This window comes from Esox lucius, chromosome 20 (assembly GCF_011004845.1).
Source record: "Esox lucius isolate fEsoLuc1 chromosome 20, fEsoLuc1.pri, whole genome shotgun sequence".
Taxonomy (NCBI): Eukaryota; Metazoa; Chordata; class Actinopteri; order Esociformes; family Esocidae; genus Esox; species Esox lucius.
In genome coordinates, this window is record NC_047588.1 from 27,799,577 (window position 1) to 27,813,069 (window position 13,493).

The 13,493-nt window shown below is 45.9% G+C and overlaps 1 protein-coding gene across 2 annotated transcripts; it reads right to left on the reverse strand.

The window, feature by feature from the left end:
• Positions 1–811: 811 nt before the first annotated feature.
• Positions 812–11,241, reverse strand: si:dkeyp-69b9.6. Of its 2 annotated transcripts, none has more exons than XM_010884887.4 (3): positions 10,676–11,241; positions 10,223–10,335; positions 812–7,724 (listed from the first exon to the last, which is right to left on the reverse strand). In XM_010884887.4, the coding sequence occupies exon 3, from the start codon at positions 7,323–7,325 to the stop codon at positions 2,379–2,381; it is 4,947 nt and encodes a 1,648-aa protein (XP_010883189.2). In that variant the 5' UTR covers positions 7,326–7,724; positions 10,223–10,335; positions 10,676–11,241; the 3' UTR covers positions 812–2,378. The 2 variants fall into 2 exon arrangements, with proteins under 2 accessions (XP_010883189.2, XP_010883188.2); XM_010884886.4 differs by having other exon boundaries at positions 10,672–11,241.
• Positions 11,242–13,493: the final 2,252 nt, after the last annotated feature.

Sequence of the window (13,493 nt, forward strand, 5' to 3'; positions counted from 1 at the left end):
AAAGGTAAATTCTTCTAGTTACTCAGGCCTTTGTAACATCATGCTGTAACCTTGGTTAGAAAACAAAACACAAAAAGAGTTATGTCTTGCAAACTAAGGCGTTTCTTCCTACACACAGGGACATTTAATTTTACCCATTCAAAATGAAACTATGCCGTTGTCTTTTGCTTGGGAGGGACAGCCACGTTAGTGCTTCATACACAAGCAATCATGTCTTATAGCATCAAAACAATGACCTGCAAAGACGATTAGAACAGATCATTTCCAAAGGTTTTTGGTTGTGTTTTGATAATGTCATCATGGCCTAGCCATTAGGTTACTATGGTCTTTCAGTTAGGGTATGTACCATACATAGATGTTCTGTCATACACAAACATATTAAGCTTGCACTCACATGCAAGCATGAGACTGCACACACACACACACACACACACACACAGACACACACTCAGAGATTTGCACACACTCAGTAAATCACTTACATGCGCATGCACGCACACTCACTGACACACACACGGATCAGACATGGACACTGCACGTTCTGTCTCCTGAATCCACCCCCTATCAGTGTAAAATCCATGTGACTGCCACACTACCTCATGAGGGCCAAGGATTAAAACAAGAGAAATCAGGTGCCTGCTGCCATCTAGTGCATTAAACATATTATTGCAGGCTGCAGACATCCATTCAATATTTATTCAGCATTTTTCAGTGGTGGCCAATTTTGAATTGGGGTCATGACAACCAAAGCAAAGAAACATAATTCCTGGTCAAATACAACATGAAATGACCAGCCAATCAGATGGATAACCATAGTTGTACTAAGTTTAAATTTATTGGTATCCATGACGACATCCTGAAATCCATCAGGCTCACACAACTATTCAACTATATCTGGGACACAAGCTTTAAAACGTTTATACTGATTTTGGTATTTGTAACATTTTACTCATTATAGTTTCAATACCCAAACGTTCAGTTATCAGTAAGCATCCTGATCTTCATTATTTACCTTAAAAGATACATGGAGAAAAAGCACAGCTGAGAACACGTGTTTTATTCAATGCTGAAGTCTAATCAACAACTATCTTGCTGAATGAAGTATAATCATCAACTATCTTCGTTTTACTTAAGTAAATAAAGTGATAGAAATGTACTATTATTTTTCTTTTTTTCTTCAGAAGAAAAGACAAGGCTTGACAGGGAACATGATTGCAACTCAGCAAAAAACAACAGAAGAGGAAAGGTGAAGATGAAGATTAGCAGGTAGACAGATTCAGTTACACACACTACTACATGTAATCATGACCGGTTGCTACAATGACAGCTCCTAGCTGTTAACCCATTTTAGAGAAGAAACGGTTGAAACTAAATAATGTATTTTGTGAAAAGAAAAATACAACAGTGATAAGATATTAACACAATATATGTTACAGTACACATCCTGTCTTGATCTCAATCTCTTGGTATAAAAGCTATAAATGTTTCCACAGGCATGAAAATGAAATAATGTGATCATGATTAGAAAGGCTTTTATGTCACTTTTTTTGGCTGGATGTGAATACCTACATAACTTAATATTAACCTTCTTAAAATCCGTTTTTAAGATATGATTAATTTACTAGGGGGATTTAAATTTTTTTCTGCAACTTTGTAAAATCGTTAAAACATCCTTTTAGGGATGTACTGAATTAAACATCACATTGTGAATTAACAACCTGGGCAACCACCTGACCAATGAAAACACATGCAGCGACAGACCGTCTCTCTACCAACCAAAAGTCTGTGTCCCCCCACTCCCTACTCCTACTAAATGCACTTTTCACATAAAAAAAAAAGAATTCCCCAAAAGGGCTCTAATGGAACATCAACAAGACAAAGTACACAGCAGAGACAGAGTTATCATACAGCGAGGAGTATAGCAGGGCTAGGAGTAAAGGGGTGGGGGAAGAGATACATTAGCAGGTCAAATCACCTAGACTTGTCTAATAACTGCACAGTGTCAGCCAAGCATAGTGTCAATGCACTTAAGGGTTAATGATCCTATGAAAACAGTCATGTCTTTCAACGTCCTCCGTACAGTTCTGATGGACGAATTTCAGTTGATCCTTGGTTAATCTACAGTAGTTCATGTTGTTAACACACACACACACACACACACACACACACACACACACACACACACATACACGTTCCAACAGTCAGTTGACAGTAAGAGTTGAGTTGATGAGGTCCAGACAGACAAGGCCAATTCAAAGTCCCCCTACCCACCCAAAAGGGTTTTGCTTAAAAACATCCATCTCCGATGTCTTTTCCAAAATGCTGCGCCTCTCTTATCAGTGAAATTCTAAATGCCACTACTTCAGCAGTCAGCAGGCTCAATAACGATACTCTGTCTGCAGGGATGACATCTCCCCCTGCTCATCCCTCTTCCTCTCCCCTGCCCTCTTGGATGACTTCAGACTGATAGTGCCACCTCGCGGCAGTCCCTTGGCCCTATTTCGGCAGGTCACCTTGTGTCTGCGGAGGAGGGGGGCGTTCCAGAAGCGAGCCGAGCAGCGTCTGCAGGAGAAGGACCCCCGGGCTTGATGAGTCGCCCGGTGGATGAAGGCAGCCAGGAGCCGGTGAGACTGCTTCCCACACACGCCACAGCGCAGGCGCTCCTGGGGGCTCAGGACTCTCTTGGTGTGTTTGGCCGCCCTGTGGGTCAACAGGCCTGCCTGGCGGGCGAACGTGGCGTGGGGACAGATGGGGCAGGCAAAACGTTTCGCAGGACCCCTGAGAGACGACAGGATCTGGATCTTCATTCCTCCTGTTGTGACCAGCTCATAACCCCCCCCTCCTGCTCCCCCCCGTCTTATCTTCAGAAGCAGTTTTTTCTTCCTACGCTGCTTTTGTGAAACGGACCCCGTCTTCCTCTTGTCTCTATTCCCCTCGTTTCTGACTAAGCCCGAGGCCTCCCCCCACATATCCCCCCTCCCCTCCCTCCTGTCGGACTTTTTCTTCTTCTTCTTGTGCCTGGTGTCCTCGTGTGACTGAATGTTCTGGTGGTGTGTCGGCTGAGACTGGGGCTCTAAGCGGTGGTGGTGGTGGTGTGAAGAATGGTGGTGGTGGTGGTGGTGGTGGTGATGGTGGTGGTCAGATGGCAGCTCTGTGAGGGGCTGGAATGGAGCCGTCGTGTGAAGGGTGTGACTGCTGGACCCGGCTGGGTAGATATGCTCCCCCTTCACTCTTGCTGGGGAATGTTGGTGCTGCGGGGGCATGATGGTGGAGTTGGGCGGCAGCGGCTGGGAGTAGGGAGGCACGCTAGAGGCCGAGGAGTGGGCCGTACCAGCATCGTAAAACAGGGGGGAATAGCCGGCTGGGGGCTGAGGCGGCTGCTGCTGGTGGCTGTGGGTGACAACACTGTGACTCTGCTGCCCCCCGTGGCCCTCGGTGGAAGGTGCCATCTGAAGGAGGGCGTTGGTGGCTGCCTCGCTCTCTGACGCAGGCCCACTCACTCCGCCGCCAGGGGCACCGTTGCCGTCGGACCCACTGGCACCCCCCGGTGCATTGGTGGGGCTGGAGCGAGTCAGGCCGTGCTGTGACAACCTGTGTCGGGTGAGACTGTTGGAGTAGGCGAACGCCTTCCCACACACCTCGCAGCTGAACAGCTTCTCGCCGCCATTCTCGTGCACCGTCTGGTGATGAGCCGTCAGGTGGAAGTGATGGCGGAAAGACTTCCAGCATATCGCACAGGTGTAGAGCCTGGGCGGGGGCTGGCTGCTAGAGCTTTGGGGTTTGACATCTTGGGGGTATGAGTAATACGAGGAGGTGCTTCCTTGGTTCTGCTCCCTGTCTTGGCTCATACCACACGAGGGGTTTGAGTTGAAGCTGCCGAGGTTCTCCCCGCCTGGTGTTGTGGGCACCTCTTCCATCTCTCCTTTCTGATGGAGCTTGCCATGCCTCTTGAGGCTCTGAGAGTAGCCAAACTCTTTCCCACACAGGCTGCACTTGTAATTCTTCTCCCCAGAGTGAACGGTGTGGTGCTTGGTGAGGTGGAAGGCCTCTCTGAAGTACTTCCCGCACGTTGTGCAATGATGGGGCTTCTCCCCGGTGTGGACCCGGTCATGGCGACGCAGGGTCTCGCGGCGGGCAAAACCCCGGCCGCAAACGCTGCACAGGTACGGCCGCGGGACGTTGCTGGCCCCTCTGGGAGCTCTGGGCGTGTACTGCCTGCGTTTCGGCGGATCATTGGGATCTTTGGGCTTCCTGGGCTTCCGGGGACGTTTTGGTTTGGCAGCAGGGTTCTGCGGATTATTCTCCTGCTGTTGGTTGTGGCTCATATTACCACTCATGCCGTCCTGGTTCCCCCCTCTGTAATTCTTATCTATCCCAGATGTTGAGGAAGGGGAACCCAGGGGACCTAAGCCCAGCCCGCCCAAAAGCCCCCCGATAATATCCCTCCGATCATCGCCTCTGTTCCCGCTGTTCATGTCACAGTTGGCGGCAGCTGCGGCGATGGCAGAGATGGCGTTGTTGACCGAGCTGGTAACGTCGTCTTCGGAGTCATCCAGGAGGGAGGACAGGGGGAGGTGGGGTTGCTGCTGCTGGTGATGTTGGGTTTGGCTCTGAGGGTGCGGGTGCAGCGTGGGGGCCAACGGCGCCTTCCTCAGCGCCGGGCCCGCCATCCCGCTGCCGCATGGGGAGGCGCCAGAATAACATGGTGATGGGTTACCTTGAGAGCGGTGATCGTCATGGTAGCCTGTGTAACGATTCCGAGAATAATCAGCGGGGTATTTACTTTCCGGCCTGTCTCTGCTGCCGTTTCCGCCCCTCCCCGACTGAAACAGGCCACCATCGCAACCTAGCCTGGACTTCTGACCTTCCTCGTCTCCCATTATTACGCCCTCCTCTTCCTCCGTTTTCCCATATATCTCTCCTCTCCCGCCCTGGTAATCCCCTCCTCCGCCACTCCCTCCTCCACCCCCTCCCCCCATTCCACCCTCGCCCACAGCTTCTTCTTTGCTGCCACCCTGGGGTTTCAGCGCCCTCCCGGGCTTGCCGCATGTCCCGGAGGCGGCGTGGTTGAGCAGAGAGGTGCTCTCCCGGAAGCACCGGCCGCAAGCGGGGCAGCGGAAGGGCTTGTCCTGGTGAATCTTCTCGTGCCGCGTCAGCGATTCGCGGCGGTTGAACGCCCTCGAGCAGATGCTGCAGCCGTACGGACGAGCCTCCGAGTGGATGACACCGTGCTGAAGGAGGTGCCCCTTCTTCTTGAAGTGTTTGCCGCACTCCGAACAATGGAAGGTCTTGTCCGGGCTGGGGCAGGAGGACGAGGTCTGGGCCGAGCTGGATGACTGCTGGGAGGACTGGGAGTTGGACTGGGAGCCCAGGTCCTGGGTGGAGTGAGGGAGGCTGGGGTCAGACGGGGGCTGGATGTGGGTAGGATTTGGGTTAATGCTGGCGTTCGTGCTGGTACCTGCGGCGGTAGATTCATGCATGCGCAGGTGCCTGCGAAGGCTGGAGAGGTGAGTAAAGGTTTTGCCACACTCGCCGCAATGGTAGAGCGGGTCGGTGTCGGCCTGCGCAGGCGCAGACCCCAGGGAGCCCATATTGTCACTCTTGGAGAGGTGAGAACCATTAGTGACCAGGACCGACGCAGCGGCCGAGGAGGGGGCAGAGGAAGACGAGGAGGAGACAACGGATGAGGATGAGGACGACGAGGAGGCGTGGAGGGATGGATCTCCTCCCAAACCGGTCATGCCGACCCCTCCACCCCCTCCCCCGACCAGTCCCGGGGAGGGGTCATGGCCCAGACCACCTGCACTGCTGCTGGCATTGGGGTTCCCACTACCATGGCCACTGCTGCTGTTACTACCCCCGTCTGACTTCCTCTGTGGCAGGTAACCAGCCATCGCTTTCTTCCTCCTGCTGCTGCTGCTTCCACCCCCGCTGCTGTCCCCCTTGCCGTCATCCTTGGAGAGGGAAAGATGAAGCGGCAGGGGGAGGGGCAGGCCCGCTTCCTGCTGCATCAGGGAGGCCAGCTGGTTGGAGGAGAGAACCGGGATGCCCTGGAAGTCAAAACCACCCAGGGAGGAGGGCTGTGAGCCTGGGTGGAGGGGGTGGTGGGGATGGGAGTGAGAGTGGGGGTGAGACAGGGTATGGGGGGGCAGCTGCTGCTGTTGTGGTGGCTGTGGCTGCTGTTGGGGCTGGGCAGCAGAGTGACCGTGGGAATGAGAGGAATGCAGGGCAGGAGGCGGAGCCAGGCCCGAGCCGGAACCCTCACTCTGACCTAAACCTAACCCCAGGTGGTTGTGGGTCCCCTGCTGAACCAGAAACTGCTCTAAACTAGCATTAGCAGGCACCCCAGAGAGAAAGTACTGATTAGCAGCTAGCATGCAACTGAACTGCTGGTGAAGGCTCCGTGCATCAGACTGGGCCCCGACCAACTGGTGGCCCAGAGAGGTGACAGCGCTGCTGCTGGGCGGATTGTTCGTAGCCACTGAGCTGGAGGGGGAGGGGGAAGATGACGAAGGGCCGGGTGAAGCTTGGGGGACCGAGAGGCCTGGATGCAAAGGAGGTGGCGGAGGAGGGGCAACTCCCAATCCCCCAGCACCTCCACCGCCGCTGGCCCCGGCAAAGTGCTCGAAGCGGCCCACCCCAGAATGCAGTTGCTCCTGTGCCAGAGCAGCCTCAGTCGGGTGAAAGGACCGCAGGAACTGCGGGTAGCCCGACACGTGGCTCGAGCTGCTGCTACTCATCTTGCTCGACTTGGACCTTGAGCTCTGAGCAGACGACGAGGGCTGCTGTTGTAAAGGGGGAGGAGGAGGTGCGCTCATCTTACCGAAAATCGAGGCGGAATCTGAAAAGGCGTTGTTTCTGGACCCTTGGAGGGGCCCAAGCCCAAGCCCAGACAAGAGGGCCCCTGAGGTCTCGGCCTGTTGCTGCTGCTGCTGTTGGAGCTGGTGCTGGTGAAGCTGCACCTGTTGCTGATGCTGTAGCTGTCGTTCTAAACCGAGGCCTTTGAACTGATGGGCCTGGTGTCCGCTTAGCATCTCTATTATGTCCAAATTGTATTTTCCAAACTGGAACATCTCCCACTCGCTGGCACATGGGGGTGCAGAAGCCACACCTCCAGTGCCAGGAGCGGCGACAATTATTCCACCGCTGCCTCCGACAGTTGAGCTTCGGCCGAGGGATCCTGCGGCGCCACTGCTCGACCTGGAACCGCCCGAGTCGCCTCGGCTGGATCCTGAACTCCGCCCGATAACGCTGCTGCTCCCACCTGTTCGCGCACTTCGGCTGCTGCTACTTCCGCCCGATCGCCCACTGCCACCACTCTCCATTCAAGAGGAGAGGGAGCAGGTTTGTGGGGAGTGGGGTTATACAGTGAGCACTGTATGTGTGCGTTTGGGGAGGATAGTTCTCAAAAGCAACGTCCTTACAGTTCTTTTGGATGGGGATACCGTATGCTCTTTGTCACATTAATGAGTTGGTAACATTTTGGGAGTGAAAGTCGTTTAAACACAGCCAGTATAGTATTGTGGGAAATGAAGTCTTTGTCTAGCCTAATCCTGTTTGTTGGTTTGTGTTGGTGTTTTATGGCACAGAACAATTTTTATTAGTGAGCAGTCAGGTGACAGCTGCTTGTTAGCTGTTTCAGCTAGTGTTTTCATCCATATTTTCTGTTTATCCAGTTCTGTTCATTCACTCTTTCTGTGGAACATGATGTTGGCTTCTTTTCGCTGAAAAACAGAAACTACATTAGTCAAAATACACATTTACAATCATAACTGCCTGACGTGTAAATTCACTAACATCTTTGAAATACCAAATTGTAAGTGGCTAATTGTCAAGTGCTTCTAGGCTTTAAGAAAAAAATACAATATTATTATTTTCATTTATATTTAGTCCTATTTATTTTTTGTCTTCAGTTTGGGTTGGATTGAGAAAGTTCAACACCAAAAAGAATAACTAATATTCAGTCACAATTTTTCCTTGCTTAACAGGTCAATATAGGTTTGTATCCATGTAGAGAAAGGTGACAAATCAAACGAAACACGTGAATAAATGAGTGGAGGAAACAAACGCAGATGCTTCCATACAGATGTAATGCATGACGCAATTAACATCCTTTCATGCTCTATGGCATTTATAAAATGCTGAGCAGGCCCAGTTGACCTAGATTTTTGATCAAAATGGCAACGGGAAAGGATGTAAGTGACTTTAAAAGAAGGTTCATTATTGGGTCTCTTCCAGGATGAATACTCCTCCATCCAGAGGGCATGAGGGGTCACAGGACAGTTTGATGAGTATGAAAATAATGTCAATCATATGTTATGGCAGTCACCAGGTCTCAACCCAGTTGAACACATGGGAAGTTTTGGACCGAAGTGTTGGACAGCGCTCTAAACCATCATTCCGAATGAGGGAATTTCTTTTAAAAGAATCACATTTCATCCCTCCAGGTGGGGATCCAGAGACTCGTAGAATCGATGCAGCTCTGGTGGCCCAACACCTTACTGGGACACGTTATGTTGGTTTTTCCTTTAAATTTGTCACCCGTCTGAATGTATGCGTGTATGTGTATACATGTGTATGTATCTGTGTGGTCATGTATGGATCTGAATGTCTAGATAGAGTGTCTTTCAGATCAGGAGATAGAAATAATCTTCACAGAATACCCCATAAGGGGAAAGTGAAAACATGTTTTTTGAAATGAACAGTCACATTTTCTACTGTATTTTATTTATGCTAATCAGGTTTTTGTATCACGTTAATGTCAGCTGTCTGATCTTAATCCTTAATGAAAAGTAAAAACAATAAAACAAATGGTTTAAAAAGAGTGATTTTTTTAGCTGGTTAGCAAACTCGAGGCAATTGAAAAAGTACTTGCTATTTAGCTGTAATATAGCAGCATTTTGGACATTTTGCACACATCTACGGGCATTCAAAGTGTACTTTCTGCTATAAATGTTGGCTACCACCTGCTTTAATAGTAAGCTAACAGAAAATAAACACTAAACACCAAGCATATCAGAGGTATAACAAAATCTAAAGACGAATGATGGCAAAAAACAAAAATATCTAAAGACGGGTGATGGCAAAAAACTAAAAATGCAGGGCAAAGCATGCCCAGAGCTCATTGTTGAGCAGACCAGAGCAAAGTTGGAGTGCTACAGGTTCAAGCCAAATTGCGCCGCTTGGCTTCTTGCTCACTGCAAATACTTTGGCTCAGGCATGTTTCATTTAAGTATGAGGTCATCAAAAATGCATTGATTCTCTTTGCATCTAGACTGTGAAGACCAAGAAGGCATGATCATGGAAATGTGCCAGGTCAGTGGTTCCCAACCAGGGGTACTAGGACCCCTGGGGGTACAGGGCCTATCAACGGGGGGCACTTGATAACACTTGTGACACCATAGGCTTACTAGTAAAATTATCTTGAGGGGGTGTTTCAGGGGTACTCAGAGCATAGCAAAATTACAGTAACTGAAAAAGGTTGGGAACCACTGTGCTAGGTCAGCATAAATGTGTTTAAATTTGGTGCAATTTTTTAAGAAATAATATTTTAACTAGCTGGATACATTTGCTAACCCTGTTAATATTACATGTAGCCCTTCTGGCTTGCTTAGCATTGACAATGCTCAGACAACCCACATTGTCCAAGATGGTTGACCTGCTTTGACATGAGTTTCCCACTTGTAATTTGGATTTAAAGGGTAATTCAGTAAGACCAACTGAATCTAGGGTGGCAAAATAGTGGAAATAACACAAATATATAACAGAAGCCACAAAATAAAATAGAAACATTACTTAGTAATGTACTATAATGTTTCACATTTCTGTATCACAAAAAATAGTTTTCAAAATGTGCAGGACAACGTGCACAAAGTATCACAATGCACAAAGCCACAACTAAATAACTTAAACTGTAAACCAGTGATAATGTTGTTATTCAATGTTCTAATGCTTTGATACAGATCCCTAAAAAGATTTCCTAAAGCCACACATTATTTTTGGTATTTTTACAGACAAATATCTATTTACAGACAAATTGTATATACTCCTGTCCTCTCTTTTTTAATTAGCTTAATGAACTGTATATCATATATCTAATGATTGCACTACAACAGTAAAAATTAGAGCTTTTTTTTTTATTACACAGGTATTCTGAATTATTGCATATGAATGAGCACTGTGTCACAACAAGAGATATGGATCACGTTATGGAAGCTCTTACCTTTAAATTTGGACAGATGTCAATGAGTCTAAATATGTGCGAGGGGTACGAGTCCCCCAACAACCTAGGGGAGATCTTTTTGATTGCCTTTCACATAATGCAGAAGACCAATCCTGTGGAGGACAGAAATTCAGGATCAGCAACTGTTGTTCAGTCCCTGCAAATCTGGCATAATTGCACAATACAACGGGAAACTATAAACTTTTGGTTGCACATTGCATAGACAAACATTGGTGATATTGCAAAGACGCGCTAACATGCAAAACTGACAGCTTTTGGTATAACATTCTCCTTTTAGCGCGAGCTAGAGGTTTCATGTACGCGTGCAAGATTTCGCACGCAAACCATAAAAATGCACAACACACACTGCTTGCTAGGTATAGTATTAAAATAATATGCATTTAATAATCCTTAATACCTCTCGGAAGAACGATAGAAAATGCTTTTACCTACACATCAAGTACAAGTTCAGGGCTAGATGGATGCGGCCTGTCACGCCTTCCTAACATCTAGCTACCATTCGCTTAGCTCTCCATTTCTGCGTCCTGTTTTCGACTCGTTAGCCATAGCCATTTTCACTGATGCTGAGCTAGTTGAATGCTCGGCCCCCTTTCACTCGAAATACTCAGTATTTGAGGCTGCAACATTTTCCTCGCCATATGACAGCATCAATCCCCATTGGCACTGATGAGTTGATGATGTTTTTGTCGGCTAAATTGTTTTGGACGGTCCGTGATAATTTTTTTGGGTAAAAGTGAATGACGTGTGCTCACTTAACATCGGTCCTTTCCGGCCCGTGAAATATTTCCGGGTAGCATAACCTAGTTCAGTTGTTTTGGTTAGCAAGGATGCTATCTATGGCTAACTTCATGTTTAACTATTCTTATTTCTATTCAGTAAATATTTATGATATATATGATGTCAGTCATCACCAGTTAAACCGAATCATATATATTGATTAAAATCCGTCAGAAATAGACTCCGACCCTGCGGGAGGTTGAAGCCATTTTAGTACGGGCTACATGCTGCAGCTGGTCAAAGCGTTCACCAACCAGACTTGTTAAAATGGCTGCCGTCTATTTGACAAATGTTTCAATTTCATTCATATAGAAAATAAATGTCTGTCAAATAGATGTTTCGACATGCAATCATTCTGGCACGACCGGATGACAGATTTATTTGCAAATTTACTGTTGCAATAAACATTTTATTATTCCCTGGATTAGTGGTAATTTATGAAAGCTACCTGCTGCAGGCTTTGGGTTCAACCTTTGTAACCCGATTCCGTTTATTAGGCATGTGGAGCAGTTATACACTGTTGAAATGTAATCTTGTAGGGTGTTATTTCCTCAGGTTTTCCAACCATTTAGATAGAAACGGCTCCCCACAAAGAAATATTGGTCTGACAGTCCATGGTCTATGTTTTTAAATTTTTTTATCTTTTTGTTTATTCCTTTGGATTTAAAAAAAAAATCTTCTCCCTCATGTAGGTTTTTATGGAGAAAAAAACCCTACATGCATTAACTTCAATGGTTAATGCAGAATTGAAGTTGTTTTATCATAAGAATCTATATATGACACCTTGGATTCCCTTGGCAAGCAATCTTGTCTTGTAAATCTTCTGCTGTTTCCAAGCTTTGTAACATTTGGGTCAAGTGTGGATGTCTTTCCCATGCAATCCCCTTGCTGTACATCCACCACTGCAATTTAGGTTCTTACAACAACAACAAAAAGGCCAGGCTTACACACAAAATGTTTCTGAGTTGCACTGTTTGAGGATGCTTTTGTGTTTAAAACTTAAAACGTAAGAAAATCTTTGTATTTCAAACACAGATTGAAGATTTAAAAAAATGCAGAGAATGAATGAATGAAATCACGGGGAATTAATGAAAACATTTAGGGAATTAAATAATTGTGGAATGAACAAAGAAATTGGTAGGAAAAATATAATGTCTGAGGGAAAGGATAAAAAAATTAAAGGGAATTAATAAAACGGTTAAGGAAAGGATTAAAAAGGGAGTATTAGCATGCCTTAAATAAATAAATATAATGACCACTGCGGGTTCTAGAATATACTGTATTTATTTGTGTGGGACAATATTGTGTTGAACACTTACAACATGACGAATATTGCATTTTAATACCAAATTAAAATCGATTTTAATACACCCTGATTGATCTATGATAACAACATGCACATGAATCTACAGGTTTAGCGTAATTCATTAGTAGGCCTTCCCCAATGGCAGATGCACATGCAAATTTTCCTGGGGTTCACATAAAACACAGCAGAGAACAGAACAGTTGTAGATAAGGCAACATACTATTCATTATATTACATTAAATACATAAACATATACTAATAATGTAATAAATAATTAGTTAAAAAAGGAGTAATAATGACACAAAGAAATTACAAATGTTTTAAAGCTGAACCTTGTGACAAAGCTTCCAACAACAACTTTGTTCTATACATACCTGACCAACGCATAACATCTGGTTTGGGTTTTCTCTTTTAGGCAAAAATAAAACAACAGAAAGCTGCTACAGTATGTGGTAGGTAACTCACACAGGTTATTCCTAAAGTAAACCCTTCCTCAAGCTGCCATTATTTTCAGTTCACTGCCACCAATTACTGGAATTAACTGCAAAATACTCTCAAACTCGACCCTTTCAATAAACCATACACCTTCAAAAACAATTTCTCTGAGCTGCAACCTGATTACTGGATATCTGCTAAGCACCTTATGCGTATCTACACTGGATATCAAACATTTCATAATTCTACACATCCTGACTGAAAATTCAGTTTTTGTTTATATAAAGGACGAAGTCAAGACAAACCATATTTGAGCATTTTTTTTAAATCCTTTTATAAAGTACTGCATTATATTAACTCCTATAATTTTATAAAAATATATAATATCTCAGAAAAATAACAAAAAATAGTCTTAGTTGCATGTGTGCATATAATGGGGGGTGTAACTGTGTTCATATTCAAATAGTCATATACAAAATCAAGTATTATTTGGTCTCAACAAACATCAATTGAAGTGATTCTGATTAGCCATTAAAATGCTCACATAGAATTTAATATTTATGGGATCTCATTGTTGAAAGGTACAGATCAGGAGAGTTATATTAAATAATTTCAAAAGAATGACACAGTGGCTTCAGAAAGTATTTAGACCCATTCACTTTCTCCACATTTTGAACATTTTAGACAGATTTATAATTGATTATATATTTTTTCTGCCATCCATCTACACAT